At 41.9% G+C, this 27,971-nt stretch overlaps 2 protein-coding genes across 3 annotated transcripts; both read left to right on the top strand.

Annotated features, from left to right (window-relative positions):
- The first annotated feature begins 1 nt into the window (after position 1).
- LOC142398699 (vang-like protein 2) lies at positions 2 to 23,113 on the top strand. 2 transcript variants are annotated; one of them, XM_075482818.1, is made up of 8 exons: positions 2 to 80; positions 10,103 to 10,478; positions 11,198 to 11,321; positions 12,715 to 13,322; positions 14,811 to 14,944; positions 15,590 to 15,725; positions 18,408 to 18,651; positions 20,007 to 23,113. In XM_075482818.1, exons 2-8 carry the CDS (start codon positions 10,408 to 10,410, stop codon positions 20,265 to 20,267), a joined length of 1,578 nt encoding a protein of 525 aa, XP_075338933.1. In that variant the 5' UTR covers positions 2 to 80; positions 10,103 to 10,407; the 3' UTR covers positions 20,268 to 23,113. The 2 variants fall into 2 exon arrangements, with proteins under 2 accessions (XP_075338933.1, XP_075338934.1); XM_075482819.1 differs by lacking the exon at positions 2 to 80 and adding an exon at positions 96 to 368.
- A 98-nt stretch (positions 23,114 to 23,211) lies between these two features.
- Positions 23,212 to 25,112, top strand: fcer1gl (Fc receptor, IgE, high affinity I, gamma polypeptide like). The gene is made up of 5 exons (XM_075482820.1): positions 23,212 to 23,528; positions 23,725 to 23,816; positions 24,061 to 24,099; positions 24,515 to 24,544; positions 24,781 to 25,112. Exons 2-5 carry the CDS (start codon positions 23,739 to 23,741, stop codon positions 24,844 to 24,846), a joined length of 213 nt encoding a protein of 70 aa, XP_075338935.1. The 5' UTR covers positions 23,212 to 23,528; positions 23,725 to 23,738; the 3' UTR covers positions 24,847 to 25,112.
- Positions 25,113 to 27,971: the final 2,859 nt, after the last annotated feature.

Below are 27,971 nucleotides of genomic sequence, written 5' to 3'. Positions count from 1 at the left end.
GAGGCGGGGCGCGCGGTGCTACGGCTGAGTGGAGAGAAAGTGGAAAGTGAGCAAATACCTGAGTGGACGATTTGGAATAAGTAAGTAGTATTTTTCCTGCGGATAATGCGCTTGAAAGGTCGGTGGTGGTGATATGGGTGCTTGTGCGCTGCCGTAGCGCGGAGCGAAAGGGGAGGAATAGTGGCGCCGGAGATCTCCGGTTTCCACAAACAATAGTCGAGTGGACGCGATGGTCGCCTTTTTTTTTTTTTTTTTTAAACCGCAGGGAAGTTTAAGACCCTCAGCGGCCCTATTGTTGTTCTCACGGAGGCCACGTAGCTCTGTGGACCGGTTTTAAACGTGGAAGGAAGAGCGTTCATTCTCTCCGCGTAAGTAGAAGATAAGAAAGGAGGCAGAGAAGATGCGCCTGGAGGGAATGAGCGCGTCCAGTTTGAATGTAGGCCGAAGGGTTTGAATGTTCTGCCTTGTGTGTGGGACGCGGTGGGAAATCCGCCGCGTCCATTCATTTCTCGTTTTGTGGAAGGAAAGGCAACGAGCAGTGGGATCATTTGGCATCATTTGCGCCACTGCTGGGGCCTGGGAGTCTCCCATTGTCCTGTCTCCCTACAGCACCCTCCTTTTTTTGATTTTGTAGGTCGCACAACATTTCTTATTCGCAGCAGGACCTCACAGTAAGTTGGTCTCCTGGTTGCTCTTTGTACATGTGGAATATTGCTGAATTATTGATGCAGCCTGACTCCTGATCCATGTTACCGCAGGCAACACTTGAGTGTTATGAAATGTGCGCTTTTCTGGTGGCTGAAATTCAAACTGAAACAGGATAATGGTGCTGCAGCAGAAACAGGCCCTGATTACCTCAGCTTCAATGAGCCATTCAAATACCTGCTGGCTTTAAAGCTTCTTCATTTCATAGCGAAGACAAAAGTCTGCTTTATTTGTGAAACTGCATAATAATCCCCCCCACGCAGGGCACTTTGTGAGTGATTTTTCAACCCACGTGACTGTTTGTTGCTTCATTTTCATGAGAAAACAGAACATAAACACAGAGGTTCGGTGCACTGAAAGAGTTTCCAGTAATATCATGAAATGTAGCCAGTTCACTGCAGATGACTGTTCAGTTTTTATTTGGTTCATGATTGATATTGTTCAGTAGGACCCAAACAAACCAACTTTAAGCCACTATTGAGAAAATAAAGTGATGAATTTGAAAGAAATCCAAATCAGTTCAAGATGACTTTCCAGAATTGTCTGTCCAGCCTAAAGATATTTGGAGTGAAGCATCAGACCCTGATGTTTGAGTATTTGTAACCAGGATCTGATTAGTTTTTTTCTTTAGATAGTTGTCTGTTTACCTCTGTTTGACTACAGTTTAACTATCTACACTATTGTCCCGTTTGCATAAACCCTGAACAAGTTACATCGACACGAAAACCAACCTTAAAAGTCTGATTCAGAAATACTTGAAAATAAAAACTAAATGCTTCAGAACTGTGTAAGAGGCAAACAATTTAATTAGTGTCTTTTGAGGAAGGAGGAGGGGGGCACATTGTAAAAGGCTCCTTGTTACTTTAATGTCATTTGAAAGCTAATTGGATGTAGAACATTTATTTTTGCCGTCGTTTGAAACAACTGAAACATAGTTATGAGAAGCCCAACGTGATGTCCTCGGCTCACGAGTTTCAAAATAAAGCGATTTAAAAACCATGCAAACACACGTTAGACACACCGATGTTTCACGTTTTTTGTTCTTAAACCTCTTCAACACTGAACTAGTGCAGCTTTCAACATTTACGCCCCTTCAGACCCACTCATTTAAAGGCAAATTAAAGATATTGTCTATTTGGGATCAGTGGTTCCTTTTCTGGACAATTTTTGCTTTTTTTTTTTTTTTTTTTTTTTTCTAATCCTAGGCAGAAAATGGTTTAAAAATGTCAGTTAATTACATCTGTAAATCCTAAAGAATTAGCAAAATCCTTGTTCTTGAAGGTGGTTTTAAAGACATTTCTCATTATTATTATTACTTTTTCTTTGACAACCTTTAAAGAGGCTTTTTTAAACTGTCTTGTTGTGAGGCTGAAGTTGGAAATCAATCTACTTTGGCCGTATATTTACATGGTAATTTATCTTTTTTTTTTTTTCTTTAAAACCTTTCGGTTTTGATTATTCCAGACGAGAGCAGAATCTTCTGACATCGGATAGGCTGAATAGAGAGTAAAAAAATGAGCAGAAGAATCGGTAACGCAACAGTTTTCCGATGCTCTGAGATGATGAATCGCATCCATCTCAGCCCACTGAGCCGCTTCCTGTCCCTGTAGCACTCTGTTTGGATATGAAGATGGATGAGAAGATTTGGCCTGATGATTCACACCCTGTTAGACTTCTACACTCAGAGTCACACACCTGCTCAAGTTTGCTCACCATGTGTGCTTTAAAGCTGACAGTAGCAGTTGTCCTGTTTTCTGCTGGTTTTTTACTCATGTTGTCAGAGGCGACCGTGGGTGGTGGTCAGTGGTGTGTGTGTGTGTGTGTGTGTGTGTGTGTGGCCCTGCCACACTAGTGAGCCTCTTCCCCTGTTGCAGCCTGGGTGTGTGCATGCTTATTTTCACAGTTGGTGGATCTGGCCTCAGATGGCTGTTGAGTGGAGCTGGTCATTTCAGAGATGTCCCGGCTTGCTGTTCCTCCCTGACAGCTGCTGTCCCGCTGCCAGCGGCTTAGAAATGATGATGACAGCTTGATTTCTTTTTGCCTTCGGGGAAATGGAGGTTGTAAAACGTTACATCTGCCCGTATTGAATGCCACAGGAATGGAGCTGCATATTTTAAGTAAAATAACTAGCGTGAATTACATTTTTTTTTTTTTTTTTTTTTCTTGAGCAGCGTGAACAAACTGGCCTTTAATGGCATAGCGCTTACATCCAAGCCTCTTCCAGTTTGCCACATAGTTGCTTTACATCATTGTTAAAATGTCAGATACAGAACAGATAGACGGGGGTAAATGAAACCAGACGTAAAGGCATTGAATCAACATTATTCTGGTCTGATAAGAGTTCATGTTTGATATTCTGTCAGATTGAGGACGATTGTTTTGTTGACTTTATTCCGGACTATGAAAAAGAAAACCAAACAAAAAAAAAGCCATTGAAGATATTTGACGTGAAATAGCTCTGATATATGTAGCTCTACTAATATGAACCAGAAAATATCTGATCATAGAATCAGTAAACAAGAACTGCGAGTTTCAGGACCGGTTTCAGTCTGTCTTTAAAGTGAAATGTTAGGAAACAGGACTTTACTTACCAAAGATGACCCGATATCTTCTCTGATAGTTCTGCTGATGTTAAGGTTTTGGTTACACAAAGATATGTACATTATCTAAAGAAATATGTCTGGTTTTAAGGTTAATTCAGACTTATTGGTCTGTTTTGCAGCGTTTGTGTAGCAGGCCACAGCTGAGTTGAGTGACCTAAACTTTGGCCAGATGACCGTTTTTAAAGGCTAAACCGATACATTCGTTGACCAAAGTTCATTCCAGTCCACCCAGAAGTTTACTGGTTCCGTCTTGACCAAAGTGGACGAAGAGAAAAGCGCTTAAGGCACTAATATTTAGGCGGACATTTGCCTGATAGTTGACTTTTATTAAGCAAATCATTCTAATTCCATCTTTTGGGCTGTAAATGTACATTTGGTTTTACGTATATTGTAGCAGTCATAAGTTTGGACACGCTTCATTTTGACTGGGTTGGTGTTCCCAAACTACAGTATTTAAGAGTAGAAACAGGAATTAACGGGCTCGTTCTTTATTGGCTCTCCTGCCATATATTTGACGGAGTAGTTGGGAACGAACTGTGAAGACCCGGCCTGACTCAGCTGTGATATTTACTCGGCCACATGTGGCTTCAGCTGCGTTTACTGATACAGTGAAACTAATTATAATGCAGTAAGTCCTTGTATCATATCAGTTTTCATGTTGTTTGGCTGATTTGTTGGTCAGGCTCGAATAAAAAAACCTCTCAGGCTGTTGTTTAGAATAAAAATGGGCTGATAGGAAACCGGATGGCTCCATTTCCTCTTGTGTCTGTTTTTTGGCTTAAGAGAATCTAACCTGCGTATGGAAAATTGAATCAATTAAAGGCCTTTTTCAGAGAGACGACACCCGACAGTTGCGTTTCACTCTGGGAGAACTTACTGATGTTGACGTTGTAGGATTAGTTAAAAAGCGCAGCTGTGGGTTTTAATATTGAACTAAATGGAGAAGGGAGATATTAGAGGAGACAATCGCTCTGATCTGAAGCAAAAATATAGGACTTGAAGGTGCTAATACCACTAATCTTATATTTATCCTACTCCAAAATGACTCAAAAATGGCATATTTATTGGATAAAGGAGATTCCTCGTGCGATTCTGTGTCACTCTGTGTTTTTATTTTCTCATGAGGAGGCAGTTGTCTTTGTTCCGAGTTGCCAGTGCATTCGGCATTGAATGTCTTTGCAGGCCCTTTGGTTTAATCCATAAAACTGCCCGGCCTTGTCACCAGCAGGCCGGAAGCCTGACGTCATCGCTGTTTAATCTCAGACCACACACAAACGCGGACCACTGGAGCGGCCTGCTGCGGTCTGCCCTGTTGAATCCTCCCAACACTTAAGAGAAAGGTGAAGATTTCAGTGAAAATGTTGAGCCAAACTGTGAGAAATTAAATATTTGTGTACTTAGAAAAAGTAGGGAAAAAACCCACAGTACAAGAGAAGTAGTACATGCAGAGACAGGCTATGTTTGTACAGAGCAGACTTGTGTTCAGACCTACTTTTACACTCTGAGGGTGAGCTTAGCGTTAACTGAAGGCAAAGAGAGGAGTCCTGGTGAGGTCCTTCAACTAGGCCATAGGACAGAGGGATGAATAGGAAACCTAATCCTTCTCACTGGTGCACCACACCTTTTGTAGATCAAATGTTGTTATATTCTCACTTGCAGGCCAACAGAGAAACAGATAGGGTGACAGACGGGCTTATTCAAATGATGAAGGTAAGGAAAATGCACAAGGCAAAGCTATCTACCTTTTCGATTCTCCGTTCTTATAGACTGAGCTGTTGGTTTGGGCTGAAACTTTTAGCAGCCCCAGCTTACTTTATATAAAATGTCCGATCAAAAAAAAAAAGTATTGATCCCTTGTGATTCCACACCAGTTTCCTTTAGTTGAGGTGTGGCTTTGTTACTTTTGAGAGGGTGAAGCTTCAGGCGGGCTCTGATAACAAAGACGGATCTGTCCCCAGGCACATGCGCCTCGTTCTGTGAACGGCAGGTCAAATGTTGTGATGTCATGTTCACAGGAAAGAGTTTTATTTATCTCACGGGTTATCGTCAAACCCACTTTCAAAAGAAAAACGGAAAGAGCTCGTCTCTTTAAACTCGGTGTGACGAGTGTAGGTTGTGTAGAGTTGGGTTAGATTTATTCCCTGTTGGTCTCCCAGTGAAACCCGCGGGACCCTTCATGTGTCCGGACCTTTGAGTTTTATTCACAGCAGATGTTGAAATGAAATGCTCTCTGTGATGATTTGCAATGGTGTGACAACAGTGAATCCGTCTTTTGCTTCACCTTTTACTATTATTATGATAATATTAAGGCGCTGGGGAGTTTATTATAACAGGATTCATGCTTATGTCGCCCAGCCTTGAGGTAACCATGTGGAAATGCACACTTTTGTGAGGAGGCGTCCACGTCTCATCACTGCGCTGTAGAAGGTTTTGTGACTGCCACATGTAAGAGTATTTTTATAGTTTATCCTAAAACAGAACACCATATTCTCTCTGCTCGTAGTCGGGTGGTCAAACTAATCCAGCTTATTGAGTAATGCTCCCCGTCAAAGTCTGCTGCAGAGCAGGATTCTGCTTTTAAACGTTTCAGTTTGGTGAGGACGTTTGTGGTCTTTAGGGTATTTGTTGACACTGTGACCTGTCATCAGAAGTCATTATGTTTCTACAACATTTCCCTTAACTGAGCTCTTATTCACATTAACGTGAATTTAAACTATCACTGGATTTCGTTTATGGTTCCTGGAAGAACAATCCTTTTCCTTTTCATACAACTTATCTCAAAATCTAGACGGTTGGTCTTAAATAACTTGTCTTTTAGTCCTGTCGCCTTAGTAAAAGCTCGATCCAACACATTTGTGGTGGGTCTTTAGAGTTTCGCTTGCAGAAAGTCAGATTTCTATCCTCTGCCCCAGTCATTTCTCGCTAAGGCATTTAGATGCACATGGACTCCCTGTGGAATAATTCTGTTTTTGCCTGCGATGTTACTTGGATGCAGCTGACCGACAGTCATCCCGGTAATTATCTTGAAATGCAAACAGAGCTACTCTCTGTGTGTCTTCATTTTTTCACGTTGGAATTTCAGATGTGTACGGGTAAATATGCTGCTTTAACTCTCCGTGTCGGTGCTTTGAAATCCAGCCAGAACTGCTGTAATTGCCTAATTGATATTTTCAGGAGGTGGTGGGATAAACATCAATGCCAGACAGGATTGTTATTTCAGCTGCAAATTCTGAGTCTGGGAGGGCATGTCGCAGCTGAACTTCCGGTAAATTAAAGCAGTGTTTAGATTCAATTTGTTGTCTCCCTGGAAACAAAGGATGTGGCTTGTCTGAGTATCTTATCATCCATATATATATATATATATATATATATATATATATGGATATCTAGAGGGAAAGATACTAACATCTGTCACAGCTTCTTTTATGTGGTATATCAGGTGTTAAATCAAATAGTGTGACTTAATCCCTAATGTAGGATCTTTTGACATTGTGTGACATTCACAGAGCGGGTTTCTCTCTGTTGCAGATATCTTGTCTTTGCTCATTTCTCTGCCATTGCTCAAGATAAAAGCCGATGATGATGCACCAGGAGGAGGCTGTTAGTCATTTGAAATGTGCGGTCGGAAAAAAAACATGGTGTTGAGGTTTTGCATGTGGCTTCAAGGCTCCAAAATCGTCTCTGGTCTGCTGAAGAGTAATGGTTCTCAGCCATGGAACAGGGACTCTTAAATGAGAGCCTGACAGAAATACCAGTGACAGATTAATACAGTATTTGGCTCGAAGGGAAGTGGATCTTGAATTCAATGTTGCCGATGGCGCGTAGAAGCCTCACTCGGGAAATGGCAGCTAATGTCCCTCTCAGTGTCCCTCAGAGGGCCACTTAAAGCCAGCGAGCTACGCCCTCCCTTTATCAATTAACCAGCGTTTGACAGTCCGACATCCGTCATGCCAACGTTTTCATTTTGGAGGTTTTTCCTCCAGCCTGGAGAATAGACTGGCAGAGGGCGGCGTGAGGTCAGGTTTCCACGGCAACTGTCAGCCTCCAATCCCCCCCCACCTCCATCTGAGCACGCTCTTTCATCGCCATGGCAGCGGAGAGGCCCCGTTTCCCAGGGGACGAGGGGTGTGAGGGAGGGAATGCGAGCTGGCGAGAAGGAGGGAGAGGGCAGGCGAGTTTAGTGAAAACACAGTAATCCAATATGGCCGCCATTGTTTTGCAGCAAAACTCGGGCTAAAGCTCGCTTCTTGGAGAGGAGATACAGTCGAGTGATGATTAACCTCGGCCGAGACCTGGAAGACTTGATCTAAGCACACACGGCGAAACCAAAGCCTCCGTTTGGGGGTTAATGGGTGTAAGTGTGGATGGATCACAGCACACAGTCTGCCAGGGTGAGACTCCCACAGTGGATAATAAACACACTCTTAAAGCATCATTTCACATCACGCTCGGATAATAAAGCCAACCGTGTTTTTGACGTACCCTCATGAAACCTGATACTGATCCTGGTAGTTCAAAGGGACTAGTTTTCTTTATTTTTATGATCTCCTCAGTTATATTTTTTACAAGCTGAAAACACTGTGACATGGACAAACTTAATTGGTAAATCAGGGCTGAAAAAATTTTTTTCCTCCTTTCAAAAGGAAAAGTCGGACTTCTTCCTGTTCATCTGCTGCTTTTCTATTTTCTATCATTTTAAATCCAGTATTTTTTTAATTTAGGGTTCTTGTTTGGACCTAAAAGATATATAAACCCATATCCTGAGACTTTAGAAAGTTGTGATGGTTCATCTTCTTTCTCTCTTTTGACTTTTTTAGCAAATAAAACATCAAATGAAAATCTAATCAGAACGCAAATAAACTTAATCACGATCGTTTATTTTGCTTGGACTAAACATATTAAATGTTTTTGGTATAAATTACTTAGAAATGTTATATTCCGGTGAAGAGAGGGAGTTCACAAAAGTCATAAATGAGAAACTTGCACCAGTAGATGATGTTAATGGGGTTTAGCATAAAGGCCAACATTATTCTTTTGTAAAAGGGTCAAATATGGTTTGATTTAATTTGGTCTGTTCCACATTTGTTTTGTTGTCAGTCAGTCACGTCTCAAAATCTTGAAGTTTCATCATGGCAGTGAAGCTCTAGAGTCATCAGGCCCCGGTGAACGCTATCCAGGAATCTCAGAGAAATTGGTTGCTCTCCCTGAAGGCGTTCCCCTCTTCTCATTTCCCAGTTTGTACATTCTTGAGTCCTCTCCTCATCTCTTCTTTTTGCATTAGTCATTCACACCTGTGACGCAGGTTTCAAAGAGAGGGGAAAAGCAAAAACAGGTATTCATGACATGAGACCAACTTCTTTTGAAGCTGACATTTTAAAGAGTCGACAACTAAATCGAACTAATCCAGAGCTGCGTTTAATGTCAGTTGTTGTATGTTTTAAATCCGTTAGACGAGCATTAATAGGATTTGTGCACCCTATTCCCACGTATAACTCGTCTTGAAAGCCACCTCTCTCCTCCACTTGTTTAGGATCTGAAGCATCTTTCGGGATGTTTTGCAAAGATTGATTTCCTACTCGCAAGCAGGAGGAGAAAGAAGTTTAGACACAAAACACCTGAAATAAGAAGAGCCTGTAGTGATGAGACTGTCGCTTCATTTCCGCTGCAGAAACTTTTCCAGGAAACGGGGTCTTTTAGGGGTTCTGATCACGGGAACCATGGGCTACAAAGGGAATTCTTGGGTGTAAATTCAAGCCCCAGAAAGGACCCTGGTAGGGAGGTATTACTGGGTTTTGTAGCACTGAACATTTCTGATTGGTTGACAACTCCCAGCGTTTTATTATCATATTTCTGTCTCGGTCATCTTAGCTTTAACATCCACAAGAGCTCATTAAATCTGTTAACTTTAAGGGGTAAAGGAATAGTAGTTTCTGTTTGTGAATTCAACATTCAGATCCACCCTGAACTTCAGACCTCAGTGGAAATGCAACAGAGCCAGAAATATTCTTTCAGCTCCTGGGAAAAAGCCCCCAGGCTGAACCCAACGGTTCTGGGTGCCGTTGGTCAAGATGCACCTTAAAACTGACAAGTTCCTGTATTGATAAAATCACTGTTTTCTTTAATTATGTCGGATAATTTTTCTCATTCCTCCTAAAGAGCAAGTGGCACCATTTTCTATAGTTGATCTGCTTGGGGATATAAAAATAGACCTCCCAGAGAAAGCTTTTTAGTTGTTTTGAGAAGAGCACAAGTGGAATTGTCGTTTCTGGGTTGGTATCACAAGAAGCTTTTCATTAAACGGACAATATCAACTTCATGACAAAGAGAAAAACCCGTTGATGCGTTGAACTGAGCACAAGTGTTTCCTGTTGCTGATAACATAAAAAATCATTTTGGTTTTTCCTTCCTTCCTTCTGGGGGTCTACAGTTTAACTCTAAACCAGCACGTTCCTTAGAAAGCCTTTTAACATGCTGTGTACATGTCTGATGTGAAGGCAGTGTTTTTAAATGATGCCTTTCTTCTTCTAACTTGTCCTGATGTGCAGTGTGAGAAAGAACTTTGAGCAAATTGACGTTAGACTCTGGGGAGCGTGTTTTTCATCAGTGTAGATGGTCTGGTGTGATAGCAGTTGGAGGCAGGAAGCTCGGGCAGGAAAATGTGATATAAATATAAACCCGGATGTGTATTTTCAGTTCAGTATATTCAGGTTGGCATATAAGTGCTCTCTACAACATATGACGGCATGATTGACACAAGTTTTAATCTCTGCTCTATCTTTACCCTTCTCTTTCAGATCTCAGCAACCTTATAACTCCCCCGCTGCCACTCTCCTACCCATCATCCTCTCCCGGCCCTCTTCCTCCTCCTCTCTGTAGCCTCCCCCCACTCTCCCACCTCCCTTCTCCTGCTCCTTCCCCATCGACCTCCAAGATAGATTCCCTCAGGAGCAAGGTTGACCTGCTCAAGCTGCCCCTGGCTCTCTCCACCAAGTCCATCTCCGAGCGCAAGAGTCAGCTGGGAGGAGTCGGCGAGCAGCTCGGCAGGGGTGGAGGAGGAGGAGGCGGGGCTCGGAAAGCCCGCTCACTGCTGACCCGAGACATGGACAACGAGTCGCAGTACTCGGGCTACTCGTACAAGTCCTCCCACTCCAGGAGCTCCCGAAAACACAGGTGGGTTAAACGGGATAACAGGGCGTCGTTGTAACGAGCTGTTGGCACACGCTGAAACACAGATTGGTTGAATAGATAATCGGCTAAATTAGGGACAACAGCTTTGGGTTTTAAAAACTGCATGATTATATTTGGACGGGCAAAAAAATACTGTTCAAGACATAAAGGCGAGTGTTTTTGTTTGCAGTATAATTCAACAAGTCATGTCCAGGTATTTAACCACTGGATCCATGTAGTTAAGGAAGCTTTAGGCAAGGCAAGTTTATTTGTATTCAAAGTGCTTTACAGATACATTAAAACGGTAGAAATAAAAAGCATGATTTAAATCTTAAACAAAAAAGAAAGAAATAAGAACAATAGACAAAATCAGGAGTTAAAATGTGATTACGTTTTGAAACTCAAGCTTCAGATTTGGAGCTTTATTCAAATGCAGCTGAAAATAGGTGTGTCTTAAACACACTGAGTGTTTCAGCTGATCTGAGCCTTTCTGGGAGTTTGTTCCAGACATGTGGAGCATAGAAGCTGAATGCAGCTTCTCCATGTCTGGTTCTGACTCTGGGAACTGATAGAAGACCGGATCCAGATGACCTGAGAGGTCTGGAATATAGGCCAAATAACCAACAGCAGAATGTCCCGTTACGTGTAATGATTTTGAATTATGCCACAACGCTGTTGGGAGGGAGCACAACCCTTCAACCCTGTTCATCTTCTGCCCTCAGGGACCGGAGGGACCGCCATCGCTCTAAGAGCCGTGACAGCGGCAGTCGTGGAGACAAATCGGTCACAATACAAACTCCCGGAGAGCCGCTTCTGGACGCAGAGTCGACACGTGGAGACGACAGGGTCAGTTACTGTTTTCACTTAAAAGTTTTTTTACGTTTCAAAGTCACACTTATTCATCATGCGCGACCTCCGTCAGCAATCGGGTGAAATCTTATGCCACTGCGGTTTGTTTCAGCTCCTTTAAAAGCTGCCTTAGGTGTAAACTGATTTCTAGCTTGTGTTGTTCTATAAAATCCATCCTGCTAGTCGCTACTGTCGCCTGAGTTTACACTCTGAATTATTGATGTTACTTATTTTGTGCTTGGATAGATATTCAGATCAAAGGGTGCTTATTAACCCGCAGTCTGCTCTGTACCTCACACGGAAACCGTGACCCCCGCAGCTGTTTTCCTTCATGGCGAAGCGGTGTTGATAAATTTCTCTAAAGTGGCTGTGAAAGTGGGCTCTTGTACTCTTTCAGCGGCTCAATTGTGTTGCGTTGGAGCGGTCAGTCATTTTTCTCAGTGCTTGTCAGCAGGGAAAGAGCAGGTGTTGACATCTGTGGAACCGGAGTCTTTGAATAGAGAAGACGCATTACTTTAAGCATAGAGCCCTGTTTTTAGTTTTTTTTTTTTTTTTTTTTTTTTTTTAGTAAGCAGCTTGACGAGGTCTGTTTGCTTCTGGATGAAGTGAAGAGGGGCCTTTTTATTTAAATAGCAAAGAGGCATTTGTTTACACAGTAAGCGAAACCGAGCTGTCACCATTCCTGGCAAGGAATTGTTAAAGGAAGGGTAGGAGGTCCTGGATTTTGAGTACAGCGAAGCTGCATTTTGAAAATACACAGGTCAATAGTCCCAACCCCTTTATTCAGAATTCCCCCCGAAGCCACGCCTCTAGAGTACATGAACGAGCAATGCTTGTTTCCGAGCACGAAGGTGCACGAGCGCTATTCTGAGAGCAAGCATTGATTGGTTTGGCTAACTTTTTCTCATGGCGGATTCACAGGTAAGAAAATACCTTTCAACATCATAATGAACCGTTTAATAATGCTAGGTGCTAGCCAAGCTGGCTCTAGTTTAGCTGCCTGCCAAGCTTCTGGACGCGTAATTCGTTCACGGAGCAGGGTACGCGCACAGAGGGAAGGAGGGGGAGGGAGGAGATTGCAGTTTGATAGATGGCATCAGAATCCAATCATCGTTAACGGTCCGTTCAGTATGATTGGATAGTGTTTTTCCTGGATTGTTTGTTCTAGAGGCCACTAAAACTTTTCATATTTGTGTCAAAACCTTTAATTAATTGGTTGCAATGGGGGTGTGAAGAGTATTTTAAGCAATATGTAAAAAAATGCTCCAGAAAAAGAACCCCTACCCCACCTTTAAGTGAGTAAAAAGACCAAACACAAACCTGTTTTCCGTGTTTTTTTGTTTTATTTAGTGAAGGTTTTAATGTTGCTTTAATCTTCTGTGTCATTCAGGATGATAACTGGGGAGAAACCACCACCGTCGTCACCGGCACCTCCGAGCACAGCCTCTCAAATGAGGACCTGACCCGCGTCACCAAAGATTTGGAGGAATCGACCCCGTTGGAATGCAAGCGCTTCGTTGGCCCCATACTGGGAGGCTGCCTGAGCTTCTTCGCTCTGGTCACGCCGCTAGCCTTCCTCATCCTGCCGCAGGTGCTGTGGCGTGACGCCCTGGAGCCCTGCGGCACGCCATGTGAAGGCCTCTATGTCTCCCTCGCCTTCAAGCTGCTGGTTCTGCTCATATCCTCCTGGGCGCTGTTCCTCCGCCCTCCCCGCGCCACCCTCCCGCGTTTCTTCGTGTTCCGCTGCTTGCTGATGGTGTTGGTGTTCCTTTTCGTGGCGTCGTACTGGTTGTTCTATGGCGTGCGGGTGCTGGAGCCCAGGGAGCGGGACTACAGGGGCATAGTGGAGTATGCCGCCTCGCTGGTGGACGCCCTGCTCTTCATCCAGTACCTGGCTCTGGTGCTGCTGGAGGTCCGACACCTGCAGCCGGCTTTCTGCCTTAAGGTGGTCCGGAGCACGGATGGAGCCAGCAAGTTCTACAACGTGGGCCACCTCAGGTTTGTGAAACTGACTGCGGAGTGACAAGTGTTCAGCAGTGGTAACATTAGAAAAAGAAAGAAAGTTTTCTTCATGGTTGTGTTGCTGTTTTGACAGTAAAAGTCACCCTGAACCTTCAGGACGCCTGTCATTGACATGGATGCTAGCTCTTCTGCTCTGAATAGTGGACGGCTCTAATAGCAAATGAATCGGTTCATATCTGCCTTTGAAATGTGTTTCCACGTCTTGAGATACTGCTCATAAACGCATATGTTCAACCTCGTGCGTTGTGTTGAATTCGCTGATGCACGTTAATGCACTGCTGACGTCATCAGTTCATATGTGGGCCGTAGCACTTCTGAATGTGGGATCTCAAACGGTCCTGAGTTATTTTTAACCTGCCCTTTTCCACTCGTGACTGGATCACTCAGCAGACGGGTCAAAGACATGAACAGCGCCTGAGATGTGCAGTTACATTGCTTAAAAAAATCCCATGCAATGGCTGCTTTGAATTAAAGACATGTTAGGTAATCCTGTTCAGAAACACATTTTGTAATACTGGGTGAAATGGTCCGTCTATCCTGAGAGAAATCTATACAATGTATTTAGAAAAAGGGACGAAAATAATCAGACCTCTGTGGCAGCTGCATTTGGAAGTTTGTAAATAGCCCAGGTTTATTATTATTATCAACACAAGCCTGATAGCTTTTCTGCTGCTAAAGCTGCGTCGACATCACTTCCTTAATCTGGGAGCTTCAAAGTAAGATGAGGGTTGATCTACTACTGTAGACAACAAAGTATATGCTATATTCTACATGCTTTTTTTTTTTTTTTTTTATAAATTTTTATGTTGTAGAGTTGTGAATTTATTTTATCAATGGAGAAATTGAGCAGCCTTGCTTTGTTGTCTACAGTAGAAGAGAAGCTATCAGGCTTGTGTTGATAATAATAAACTCCTGGACTATGTACAAACTTCCAAATGCATCGTTTTGTGAGTACAGACCATATTTGTACTACTGTAGAAGTTTGGTGTCATGGCATGTGATTTTAGTGTGGTGATTTTGGAGATACTGCCAGGATCCATTAACCCTTGTACGAAGCTATTCGGGATAACTCAGTAACTCAGCTGATGTTCAGCCAATATCGAAAAAACTTTGGGTGGGCTACTTGGCTGGATGTCACGGTTCAAATGACCCCAGGTTGAATCTACTCCGGAGTATCACTTTAAGCTATACTGCTAAAGACAAGTTATCTCAGTGTTGTTATAGTCTCTCAATTGTACCCTACGTCAGTATTTTTTTCTGTAATAACTTTTAAATGAAAAGAATAATGAAACTCATGAGCCTTGCTTCGCTGGGCATGATAGTTTGATTTGGAATACTCCAAACAACTGAGTCAGTTTCTAATGCTGTCATCAGTAGGTGTGACCGTGTCTATGCTGCATTTTGCAAGCCTGATGTATGACCTGCTCTTACCGTGACACTAATGAGCAACACGCTGTGTTTCAGCATCCAGCGGGCAGCTGTCTGGGTGTTGGACCGTTATTACAGCGACTTCTCCGTTTACAACCCCGCCCTGCTCAACCTGCCCAAGTCCATCCTGTCCAAGAAGATGACCGGCTTCAAGGTTTACTCCCTGGATGGTAAATACAGCCTCATTACGTCTCTGACGCCCGCCTTTAATCCGTAACTCTATAATGACTGGCACTCATTGGTCTGCATCAGAACCACATGGCAGTCATGCAACACAACTGCATCACCAGCCCATGAGATGAGCTTTGCCTGAATCTACCTGTGATCACTCAAACCCGATTGTTCTTCTCTCACCTGGATATTAGCGTTAATAAATACCTGAAATGCATTTCACTAAATCTTTCTCTTTAAAATCTTTACTCTGGCTTCCAGTCAGTCACAGAATAGATTTTAAAAGCCTGCTGATGGTTTACATCTGTGATCTGTTCAGAGAATATAAAGCCAGCAGAGCTCTTAGATCCAAGGACTCAGGTCAGCTGGTCCAGTCCAGAGTCTAGACTAAACATGGAGAAGCAGCATTTAGCTGTTATGCTGCAAACAAGTGGAACAAACTGCCAGTGGAGATTAAACTTTCACCAAATGGAGACATTTTTAAATCCAGGTTAAAAACATTTCTGTTCTCATGTGTCTATGCATGAAATCTGCACGATATCTTTGAATTTATCTGGACTGTTGCTTGTTTTTAAATTCATTTAAATTATTTTATTTAAATTTGATTTGATCATTTCTCCCTCTGCGTGTGTGTTGTCTTGCAGAGAACACCACGAATAACTCCACAGGACAGTCGCGCGCCATGATAGCAGCGGCTGCCAGGCGGAGAGACAACTCCCACAATGAGTTTTACTACGAGGAGGCCGAGATGGACCGCAGGACCCGCAAACGCAAGGCCAGGTCAGAGCCGGCACATGCTGATCAGCTGCAGATTGTGTTTACATCAACGCATGCAGAGACTCACTGTGGTGTAAGATGTGAGAGAATCTGTAGAGTTCAGAGTGAGGCAGACAGGATGTGAGAGTCTGTGTGAGGAGCAGGGAAACCTGGGAAAGCTCACTGTGAGTCTGAACCTGTTTATCATGGTTTTTTTTTTTTTTAATTCTTTTTCCTTTGTTATATTGACCTGGATGTCGTTCCGTCTGCTCCTCCCTGCGTTTAAAACCAGGAGCCCTTTGAGGCATGCAGTGACGAGCAAAGCAAATATGAAGGCGTGTTTGACGGAGCTGCTGGAACAGCAGAATATCATTAAAGTCTTTCCAGCACATTTATTTCAAGAATTTGACTTAAGCCTTTATCCAAACATCTCAAGTCGGTCCTGTTTTTACCTGCTCTCATTGTTCTGGCTGCTGGGAAATCAATCAACAAGTTTGTCAGCTGAATGAAAGAAACCTTTATTAAATGGCAGCAGACCAGCAGGACAAATATTTCATAACCATCTTGAATGATGCGTTTAACTGTCAATTTCAACACTGATCCTGTCTTTTTAATTGCCAAGTAAAGTTATTGTTCTTCAGGAATGTATTGAGCCAATACACCGTGACCTGTCTGTTTGGTAACCTGGGCCATAACAGCACAGTGCATTCAATTAATACTGATATCTCAAGAGATCAGTGGTGTTGAGAGTAGAATTAACAGGAAATATACCAAATCAATAAAAGTGCAGTTAAAAACGCCAAGACTGGTTAAAAAAAGTTTCATTGTAGTCATTTTCCTGTGTGGCAGCTCATAAAATCTACATTAATATAAATCTGGGAATCTGCCCTGTTTCCCAGTCCTAGCCCGACTCAGCGGGTGTCAGATGCATCAAGCGTTAGATGCCGACACAATGTGACGCCACGCTGTGGCCTCCTGTAGAGTGAAGGGAGAAGTGTGTCTGTAGACGAAATCATCATAATCCTAAACTACCGGGAAGTTTGCACACATTTACACACTTCCTGCCGTCCATGGGAAATTGTCTGTTTTGTATAAATCCTCAATTTTTAATCTTAACTTGCTGAAAAGATTGAGTGTGGCGTTTAAATGAAAGTTTGAGAAAAGAAACTCGAAATACTTTGTGCATTAGCGGTATTATTATGCATTTGTACGGCATCGGCATGATGCAGACTGTTTATTTGAACTCACGGGACTCCCAGCCACTTTGCATTTTAATTGTCTTTAACGCAGTTGGAGGATTTACCTTCCTCGTGTTGATGAACATACACCATCTGGTTCTGACCACCTTTAGCTTCTATCACTGCACATATTTGCAGTGGCCTAGTTTGGATAAACTTAAACTAAGTCTACGTATATATCTGTCCAAAGTTGCATTCATTTTTTTTCTGGTCGTTATTGTACTCCAGTGGTCAGCTGACTTAATCTTTTGGGGTTTATAATATTTCTGAATGTAGACCTGAACAACTGAACCTCGGATCATTTGCTTTGTTAAATCCAGATGTCACTGCTTTTTGCCAGTCACACCTGGCATGAGAGCAGTGTGTAAGATCAGCTCTGCAAGAACAAAATTAGGCCAGAATTCAGCTTCTATTTTTCATCTGAGAGATTTGTGCAGTTTCATTTTATGACCCATGATAAATCATTTGTTTCTAAATTGTTCCAACATCTGCAGATAATTTTCCGGTATTAGCCGCCTGTTGCTGTCTGCTGCGGCCTGCAGATGTTTACTTATCCATAATACGGAAGCTTTTAAGAAACATCGCGCCGCGTGAGAACACAAAAAACGATTTCACACGCAAACTCCAGACACATCCATGAGAATGTGAGGACGGATTGTTCCCGTCTTTTTCTGTAGTTGCTCTTCAAACTTGTCACAGCGGGGAACTTTCTGCTGGAGAAGCTGGCCGAGTGTTTGTCGCAGAGGAGGCAGAAAGCCTGTGTTTTATCAGAAGCAGTTTAGCCTCCTTGGCGACCATTGTTGTGTGCCTGAGTGTATCCACAATAGCGAGTGGAAAAGGTCAGAAATGTCAGCTGAAAGGAGAATAAACAGCAGCTCTCGCCAGCATTCACAGTCTGCACTCAACTCACTCCGTAGCCAGTAAATGCTCTTAAATCTTTGCTGCTAAGTTTGCATGTCCTGGGGTTATTTTAAATTTTTTTTTTTTTTTTTTTTTTTTTTTTTTTTTGACTGGGTGAAAAATCCCCACAAGACGTTTGCAGCAAATGTTGTGGACGTTTGTGTTCTCACATGCCACCGCTCTGGAACATCTCAGGAGCGTTTCAGGACTCTGGTGTTTGTGTGCAATTAGCTAAAGATTGAAAAGGCTGTTCTGGGCCAAAAAACTGAAGAAACAGTCCCCAAACTCACAGTCTTGTTTTGCCTGTGAATCACACAGTCCTACTTTTGATGCATTGACGTTGCTCAGGTTCTGCAGAACATCCGCTCCACCAAAGGTTGGGTGTTGACCTTAGCCACAAGATCCTTAAATCCAACAGATATTGATGTTTTTAGCAAAATAAAATGAATTTCAGGTTTCATCCTCTGTTCTTTGCTGTAATTTTGTGTTTGTCATCATTAATCGACCATCTTTAAGCCAAACTGCCGCTGGAGTGTGTTAAAGTAGCGCTCTTATTTCTCTACTGTAGGCTGGTTGTGGCTGTTGAAGAGGCCTTCACACACATTAAACGTCTCCACGAGGAAGAGGTGGCCTCGTCCCCCAAACACCCCCGAGAGGTGATGGACCCTCGGGAGGCAGCTCAAGCTATCTTCGCTCCCATGGCCCGGGCCATGCAGAAGTACCTGAGAACCACCCGCCAGCAGGCCTTCCACAGCATGGAGAGCATCCTCACACACCTGCAGTTCTGCATCACACATAACATGACGCCCAAGGTGAGTTTGCCACTTTATTTTTCAGCTGCCTCCTCAGTTAGTCTCACATTCGGGTCCTCGTTCTGCTTTTTCTGCAGCAGTTATTCGTTCACGTGCAGCTACACAAAGTGCATCAGAGCTGCAGAACAAGGAACGCAGTCACCGGCTGCAGTTCAGGAAGATAAAAACTCTCTGCAGACGCATCTGAATAGAAGTTTAGTTTTTGTTTTTCACAGAAGAATTGGCAATTCAAATGTTTTTACATGCAGTAACTTAAGAAAGGGTTGTTCTGCCTCCTGCACATGTTCACACGTCTGCTGCCACAAATATGATCTGTGGCAAACACAGAAGGTGTTAAGAAGAAAGAGTTTGGCAACACAAAGGTGTCTGTGCAATTATAGCTACATCTACAGAAGTCTGGTCTATATTTTCTGTGGAGCGGTCGCTCTGGGTCTGCAGTTTGACCATCTTCATAGTATCCCCTACAGCAAAGTGCATTAGCCTTCAGATTATTAGCACAAAGAAATGTTCATACGTGACTTTGCACTGCTGTAACTCAGAGGTGAAGATGATTATATTCTAATACTATTCTTTTATCCAGTTAATCACAAATCAAATGAGTATAAATGCCAGGTACAAGAAAAAGTAAAGTTTTCAACCTACCCAATTAAGGAAACTTAATACATAAGTGTTCGTGTAACCATTTATTAAATACATTCTCTCTGCATTATGATGTAAGCTGCATTTTACAATACATACAATATAAAGAATGCAACAGAATACAAATACTGCATCATACAATGAAAGCTGAAGGTTTAACTCTAACAAACGAGTTTAATTGCATGCCTTCTAGTTTCTTTATTTCTGAGAAATAAAGGCTTTTAGTGACCTGGACAGTTTTCCAGAAAAGCCGTAGGTTTGATGTTCATGAAAGGAAACTGAAACAAACTACCGTGGACCTGGTGAGCAGCATGAAATGAGACTGAAATGTTGAACCTAACCTAAATCTGTTTGTACGATTACAAATACAGTTTCTCTTAAATCTAATGAAATGAAATGAAGCGGTACTTTATTTATCCCAAAAGGAAATTGAATAATAGATCACAGGTCAAATGTATCTGTGAAAAAAAAAAAAACTAAAACTAAAAACAAAAAGGCCGTAAGATACAACAAACCTAAAACTACAAAAACTAGGAATAAATTAACAATAAAATGGAAGAACAGAATAAATAAAAGATGGAAGTGTATGGTAGGAAACATTTTAGATACTTGTGCATGTCATTAAAGCACTAAATCAAACGGGCTTTCCACCAGCAGATGAACTCACTGTAAACTTGTTTTTCCATGACGATTAACCTCTAAGTCCTCCCTGTCAGGCTTTCCTGGAGCGTTACCTCAGCCCCGGCCCCACCGTGCAGTACCAGCAGCAGACCGGCAGAGGGCGCCAGTGGACTCTGGTGAGCGAGGAGCCGGTGACCTCGGCCCTGCGTCAGGGTCTCGTCTTCTCCCTGCGGCGCTTGGACTTCTCCCTCGTGGTCACGGTGACGCCTCTCCCCTTCCTGCGGCTCGGGGAGGAGTTCATCGACCCAAAGAGCCACAAGTTCGTCATGAGGCTTCAGTCGGAGACCTCGGTGTGAAGGCGTCCGGCAGAGCTTCTCCTCTCCTCTGCGAGATGCAGCAGGCTACTCCACCGTCGTCCAGTCACCCCCCCCCCCCTTTCTGTTACCAAGGAACCATTCAAGGAGAAGAGCGCCGCATTTCCGCTCGTCACAGATGCTCCGCCATCAAACTGTGATCAGCTCAATGATTGTCCAAACCCAGGAAATGAACAGATGCCTTGACCTCCATGTCTGTGTTGTCATTGCAACACGCTGTAAAAATCCTTTTTTTTTTTTTTTTTGTTTGTTTTTGTCCAAAGGGGGATTTTTATTTTTTTTTCTCCTTTTGCTGTAACCACTGAACTACTTCACTATGCTGACTCAACACATGAATACCAGAGAAGGAGGTTTACATCACAGCTGTCACTTCCTCTTACCTTAAAAAACAGGCCTCAGCTCTGCCTGGTGTGTCACTGCCTCCTGGTTCTCTCAAAGTTTTCTCTCCGACACGACGAGAACCTGCTGTTTGCATTCGGAGTGACTTATTGTTTTAACCTACAGAATGTAGCATTACGTGCAGTGAGTTGATGTCTGTTTTCATGTGACTGTTAAGAAGAATGGGTGTACATTCCTGACTTCTCCAAACTCCTGTATGTTCACAGTTGTTTAAATATGAAGCTTTTGTTTATTTCACACTGGCCTTTTTTTTTTTTTTTTTTTTGTACTGTTAGCATCAGTCCATCATCAGCAGGAGAACTAAACATTTTCCACCGGTATTTTAGACAAAGATATTAAAACACAAACCTGGTGTTCTAATTTTTTTTATTGTCAACAAATCTACCAAGAGGAGACAGAACTTCCTGGATCAAATTCTTTTTGTTAAGGGCCTAAAATGGCTCATAATAATCATTATTTCTGGGCACTAGTTTTTGGCAAATGTTCTACAAAATATGAGTAAGTGCTGCTGGTAAGTATATTGTAGTCTATTTGGAGATGCTATGGCAACGGAGGTGAGTATTTCTGGCAGCAGGGTGGTGTGTGTGTGTGTGTGTGTGTGTGTGTGTGTGTGTGTGTGTGTGTGTGTGTGTGCGCGCGTTTGACCAGAATAAAGTGAATACTGTGTGTTCATGCTGTGACTCGGGTGTGTTTTTAAAAAGTTTCAGAACGATTGAAGTTTACAGTTTAGAGCAATGAGTTAAATCTGGCTGCTGAGCATACAGAAAAGAACTGGTCGGATTGGTAGGTAATTGTTGGTTTTGGCTCTCTTTATGGGGTTTGTTGACAATATGAAAAATAAAAACGGCATCACCCGGTTTATTCTGCAAAATTTCAATATAGGACAATATCTGCTGGACGTTTTCAGGTGTCATCAAAAATCTTTCTCTTCCTGCTATCTCAAGCAACTTATGCAAAAAAGCTACAGATTGTCTGCAGCTTGGTGGACTAAATCTGAGTTCTGTCAGCAACGTTTCACGGCCTTCATTAAAGTAGATATCTTGAGAATAAGGTGGGTTTTTATCCCCCCCCCCCTCCCTCTCTGCTGCGCTTCAGCCCTGCACCTGAAGCCCCTCCTCCTGCGAAGGCTTCATGGAAGCAGTGCATAGAGACGGTTTCAGCAAACACGACAGAAAGTTAAAGTTCTGCTTTAACAAACACCTGCACACCAGCGAGCCACAAAATGTATTTTTGAGTCAGAGTCCAGGTGGGATGTTTGTCAGACGTATGAAATGCTGCCTTCAGGTCTTAAATAATTCGACCATTTTATCAGACAAAAAATGTTGAACATTTTATAGTCATGAGATCCGACAAACTTTGATTCTGTGAGGTGGGGATGAACATTTTCCACTAATTTCGGGTAATTTTTATTTTTTTAGTTAAGTCAGCTCAAACTTGCAGAGAAAAAAACTAAGTAGTTCACAAGATGTTTAAGGATAGATAAAAAGAGATCCATCTGCTAAGAAAGACCACTTGATGTGGTTAGTCAGCGCTGTTTTTAAACTTTTCAAGTGTTTTTTATTTTTCCAACTTATACCAGTTTAATTTAAAAATGTCATATTTTGCTCTCACTGCTTCATAAAAACAGAGAATGCAATGGTGTTAAATCCACACAACACGCTGATAATCACAGTGTAGTACCGGTTGTGAATGTGTTTAGTTATACCTCTCTGTGTTATGTACTCGAAAGGAAATCCTGATCAGGCAGCTCTGCTTTTCACTGAGATCGGACTTCTCACAGTTTTATATTTCATGCATATCCACAGAATCCCCAAACTAGACGTGTGATTGTAACTCCTCTGTGCCGCTCCTCTGCAGCTGTAGTTGATCGCCGCCCTCGCCTTGTGTCCGCCAGCAGAAATGAGCTTAAGTCGGCCTTATTCCGCAGGCGTTGGAGGAGCAGCAGACTCCTCTTTCTGCAGGTGCTGAGACTTCAGCTCCTCCGGTTTATGTACTTCGAACTCTGCTGAGCCACCGCTCGCCTGTTCGCTCTTTCTTTCCAGTGGACCTGTTTTTTTTTTTTTAAAAAGCCCTTTTACATTTTTCTGAAAAGAATCCACACACGCCGGCCCCAAAGTGTTTGAGGTTCCACCCGAGTGATCAGATTGCAGATGCTTTTTTTGTTTTTAAAAAAAAATGCATGCAGAGACATATTTTGGGCTCCAAAAACTGTTTTTTTTTTTAATATAATTACTTGTTTTCTATCATTTTTAAGGTGCCTAAGTTATGATGATGCAATTTTCTGAATGTTTTTACTTATAAAAACACAAGTGTCTTGTAAAAAAAAAGAGAAAAAAAAGAAAAAGATGGTAGATTTGTTTCCTTTTGGTAACTGTAGCTTGTATAGTGTTTTAGGTATTTTTCATTATTAAACCATTTATTCCTTGTAAGTCTTCTCTTTGTTGCTTATTTCTGAGCGTGTTTGGCGCTGCTGGACGGGACGAAATCTCTTGAAAATAATCATAGGAGGAGGTTGACTGCCCAGTAAGAAATTGGTTGAATCTTCTTTTAATATTTGTGGTCAGAATTCTTTCCTCCATGAATGTTTCCGTCCCTGAATCCTGCTGTAAAACTGAAACTGTCATGGGAATTTCACCAAAGAGAAGCAGAGTGTTTTTCACAGAAGTGTTAGAGGAACTTCTGTGAGTGGAGGGTGTTGTTGTGGTAGGCGTGTGGTTTTACAGCTTCAAAACGGACAGAGAGCCCCGGACTTCCTGTTCACAGCTGCCGGCACAGCCTCATCTCGGAGACTTTACGCCTGACAAAGGAGCGACAGAACAGACAGATCCTTCATCTTATTCGTAGGTGAGTCTCATCTCGCAGATGATCGGTGGTCCCACCGTCGCCGGCGTAGATCAGAAAAACTTACCCTTGAAATTTAGAGGGAAAACACTTCAAAGAAACCTGTAGATCTGAAAACTCGCCATCAGGAAGCGTTTATATTTTTGCTGGCGGTGTTGAAGTCAGAGGATGACTTCTGAAATGTGTTCGTTGTGCACAGGGCTTGGTGGAGTCATGAACGTATGCTATATCCTGGATGGGATTCTCATCCTGTACGGCATCATTCTCACCGTCTTGTACTGCAGACTGAGGGTAAGACAAACGGGAATAACACACACCACCGCGATGGATACGAGAAACTTACGAGAAATTTTGTCATACATTATGCATAACTTCCTCTATATTTCTTAAGCTAGATTTTATATTACTTGTGCTCATTTAGGGGTGTAGCCCACATATTTTCAGACAATTTTACAAGAAAATTCTTATCATCTTGAATATCTGTATTCTCTATCTATCAGTCAGTCATGTGGTTTTCCTTGTTTATTTTTGTCAGATGCGCCCAGACAGCAAAACATCTGCCAGTCACTCGGAGGTAAAATTAAAGTTGTATATCTGTGTGTTAGCGTTGGGAAAAATTGGGTTCAATAAAATCTAAAATGGGCTTTTTCCATAATGCTTTGGCTTTGTTTTGTAGTAAATTCTCACCATCGTTATAGTTCTGCTTTAAAACCAGCCCCATTCAATCATTTCCTGTAAGCTCGAGTTGACCACCAACCTACATTACTTATAGTGTCACAGTTTCCACCTGTGTTTTTGGTGTTAAATCCTGCTTCCTGCTAAATGCTTTTAATGCACGCACACTGACAACAAAGCGATCTTAAAAGTTTAGAGTGAATCGAATAATCTGCAGACGTCCTCCAAGGCATTTAGTGATGCAACATGCAGCCTTCAGTTGCATTTATTTCAAAATAATAGCGTCAGCTGACCTCTTTGTTTCCATCCTACAGAAGCAACCCGCTGGGGGAGGCATCTATGCGGTGAGACTTCTCATTCTAATGCTTAAAAAGACAATTAAAAAGGCACATGAGGGGAAAGTGACAGCTTACCGCACAGCAGATGGTAAAGGACTGTTTTGTTTTTTGAGAATTGAATCTAGTGTAGCAGGCTGTCACAATCTCTCTTATGCTCAGTGCAGGAAATGTTCACAGAATCGTTTTTTTTTTTTTTCAACCTTGCATCAGTATTTGTGAGTGTGCGTGTTTGTGTCCTGCAGGGTCTGACCTGTCACAGCAGTGACACCTACGAGACCATCAAAATGGACAAAAAGCCTATCGTGTGACCAGCGCAGATTTGGTTCAATGAGGATGCTGAGCATGAAAACAAGCTTTATTCTGTGTTTTACTTTTTATGGACTGGCGGCGGGCCTGTGCAGAGAGCTTCTTCTATAAATGCTGCTCTTATCTCCTAACTTGTGTCTTATCTGCATGAAATGTTAGAACTACTAAACTAACAGGTTGTTAATGAAAACTGTCAGCGTGAGTGTGAGTTTTCTCTTCACGCTGCTGTTTTTCACAGCTGGTTTTAATAAAGAAAGCAGAAGTCTTACACGTATTCTCTGTTTCTTTTAGGGGCTTCCTCTTTTAATTTGAGCCTTGAATTAAGGAGTGCTTTTCCTTCACATGATGTGAGCTGATCTTTTCTTACAAACAGGACTCTAATTGATGATTAGATAATGATTATAATCCATAATTCACATATAAACTGATAAGTGTTGGGAGTCTTTACTACTTTTTTAAGCTATGTCCTCGAGATATTTTTCACAGCTGAGAAGCTGGAACCTTTTAATCATTTTATTGTACTTGTGGTTGCTAATCAAATTTAATGTTAATTTAGTAAGCAGCATGATTTTATTGGTCCAAGTCGGGTGTTTTTTTTTATGTGCCTGTGACAAAAAGTGGAGAAAGCTCAGCGTCATAGTTTTTACATATTGTTACACACGTCATGCACATGCACAGTGATGAAAATGTTCAATTTGATCTAGTTTGACTAAAAAAAAAACAATTAAAGAAAGAAAAACCTTGTTTTAGGGGAATTCTCCTCATTGCAGTATACTTAATAATGCCAGTTGTGTAGTGCAGTGTGTATACAGAGTAAACTCAATTTAAGTCAGCTTTGAGTTCAGTCTCAGGTTTTTTTTTTATTTATAATATGCATTTTTAAAGGTAGAGTGTACCATAAAATGTAATTATATACATTTTCACTGGCTCTTGCTGGCCCATAAACTATAACCAAGTTGCGCAATAAATAGTAAGAAATCCAACAATGAAAAACACTATTTGTGAGTCATTGTAACACTACCTGATTAACCATAAAGTCGTGACTGCAATAAGAACATGAAAGCATGATAAAAGCAGCCATAAAGCAATCCACAGCACCTACTTTCATTGAAGTACAACTGTTCAAAAGTCTGACCGCCTGAGGTTAAAAACTGCTGCTGAGATGTGGCTCACTTTGTTTTCTGCTGCCCCTGAGTTGTTTAACTGGTTGCCTTTAAAGGAACTGTTCTCAAAATGTTCACATGTGACAACTGAATACTCATATTTCATCACTACACTGCTGCCTCAGTGAGACGGTGCTGACTCTAATCTGCTGCTCTACAACTCCCAGTGATAATTTCATGTTGATGCTCACTCCATGAAGTCAAGCAGCAGGAGTCAATGGATGATATACAAATACCACTGACTTAAGGTGAATCTATCCATTTCCATTTCCCATACCTGCCTAAACCAATCCAGGGACATCAGGGGGCTGGATACTCCCTCCTGTGATCAATTTAGAATCACAAAGCTGCAAATTCCCCGCAGAATTACCAGGAACTTTCTCGCTGTGAGGCGTCACTGCTAACCACCACACTTACATTGCTGTTTTCAACACTTTATGAGAGACACAGACATTCAATATACACCAACTTCTCCAGACATCACCTCATCATTTAGACTTTGAAAACTTTAACGTGATAAATGGTGTTAATATATCACAAGAAGCCACCTTTTTAAGAGCTTAACATACAAAAGTGGAGCATTAAAAAATCCTTAAATTGGGATTATCTTGTGGTTCTTTATGAAGATTTTTTTGCAGGTATAACCTTTATATATTACATGAGTGAGGTGGTCTGCACAGTGAGGTCCAGGTTTGACTCCCAGCTTGGTTCTTTCTGTGTGGAGTTTGCATAATCTTCCCCTAAAAACATGCATGTTAGGTTACCTGGTGTTTCTAAATTGACCTGCGATAGGCTCCGCCCCTCCCTGACCCTGACTTGGAATCGTTGGATGAATGGATTATTACTGATGTAATACTTACTGTCACTTAAGTAATGGCTCTAGAATACTTCTTCGGATGCTGATTTTTGCAAATGATTCTTGCTTAAATTGATCCTAAATTTTTCTCAGATATGTCAAACAGAACAGTTTTATTTCAATAAGGAGTCTGTTTTTTTTTTACTCTTTAAATTAATTTACATACAAACGATTCACCTGCTAATTTTGATAACTCTAATTTTCTGTAGAGTGTGACAGGTTAACAGCAAAACAACCCACAAACAGCTCCAACAGATCCACAAGGGAGTGTTCACACTGATCAGCCAGTCTGGAACTGAAATATCACAAAGATCAAAATAACACCCGTTCATAGTGAAAGGTGTTTTTGTTTTATTTTCAGTCGATCTATTTACATGAAGAATAACTGAATTTTTATTCAAAACAGATTCCTGAGCTGCTGGCAGTGCACTGTCCTTCCTGAGGCTCCTCGCTGTGACACATTAAACTCACTCAGACATACAATAACTGTGTTGTGTTGTGCTGGTGAAAGCTGCATTTACTAGCCTTTCCATGTTTTGGTGTTTATAAATACAGTATGTGTGACTCACTGCTGTACTGTCATGGAAATGATATCTTTCATAAAGCATATTTTTATTTGTCTGTGTATTTGTTACTGCTGGATGTCAAAATGCATTTTTATTTAACAGGGCAATCATAAAATATTCATATGATACTATGAATAATGAATGGGGGAGTAAATCTGTGTTTGTTTAGCAGGGAAATGAAAGCTAAATTAATCTGTCGGACCATCTCAAACAGCTGCTGAACATCTGTAGGAATTAACCAACCTCTAGCTGTCTGGATAGACAACATGGATGATAACATCATTGATTTAATTTGAGATGCTTTCAATGCATCCTGGGAAATGCAACCTTTTGAGGTTGAAACTGAAATTAATTAACTGTCTGAACACAGAAAATGGTGCAGGGATGTTCATTTAAATCTCAATGAGATGGATATATTCTCACCAAAACCTATTTCAAACATAAAACAGTCGTTCACAAACAAACAGTCTCACATTTGAAATGCTGTATCCTCTGCTGAGCCCAACTGCAACACACCAGTCAGAAAGAAGAGATCAAAAATA

This window comes from Odontesthes bonariensis, chromosome 14 (assembly GCF_027942865.1).
Source record: "Odontesthes bonariensis isolate fOdoBon6 chromosome 14, fOdoBon6.hap1, whole genome shotgun sequence".
NCBI classification, from domain to species: domain Eukaryota; kingdom Metazoa; phylum Chordata; class Actinopteri; order Atheriniformes; family Atherinopsidae; genus Odontesthes; species Odontesthes bonariensis.
Note: the sequence above shows the minus strand (reverse complement) of the source record. Positions and strands in the feature narration are given on the sequence as shown.

Excerpts from the sequence above, each read along its gene's own strand:
- LOC142398699 (XM_075482818.1), top strand. The coding sequence starts at position 10,408 with ATGGACAACGAGTCGCAGTACTCGGGCTACTCGTACAAGTCCTCCCAC. Across the intron at positions 10,479-11,197 it reads AGGAGCTCCCGAAAACACAG|GGACCGGAGGGACCGCCATC; the intron begins GTGGGTTAAACG and ends TTCTGCCCTCAG. Across the intron at positions 13,323-14,810 it reads TACAACGTGGGCCACCTCAG|CATCCAGCGGGCAGCTGTCT; the intron begins GTTTGTGAAACT and ends GCTGTGTTTCAG.
- fcer1gl (XM_075482820.1), top strand. The coding sequence starts at position 23,739 with ATGAACGTATGCTATATCCTGGATGGGATTCTCATCCTGTACGGCATC. Across the intron at positions 23,817-24,060 it reads TCTTGTACTGCAGACTGAGG|ATGCGCCCAGACAGCAAAAC; the intron begins GTAAGACAAACG and ends TATTTTTGTCAG. Across the intron at positions 24,545-24,780 it reads CTGGGGGAGGCATCTATGCG|GGTCTGACCTGTCACAGCAG; the intron begins GTGAGACTTCTC and ends TGTGTCCTGCAG.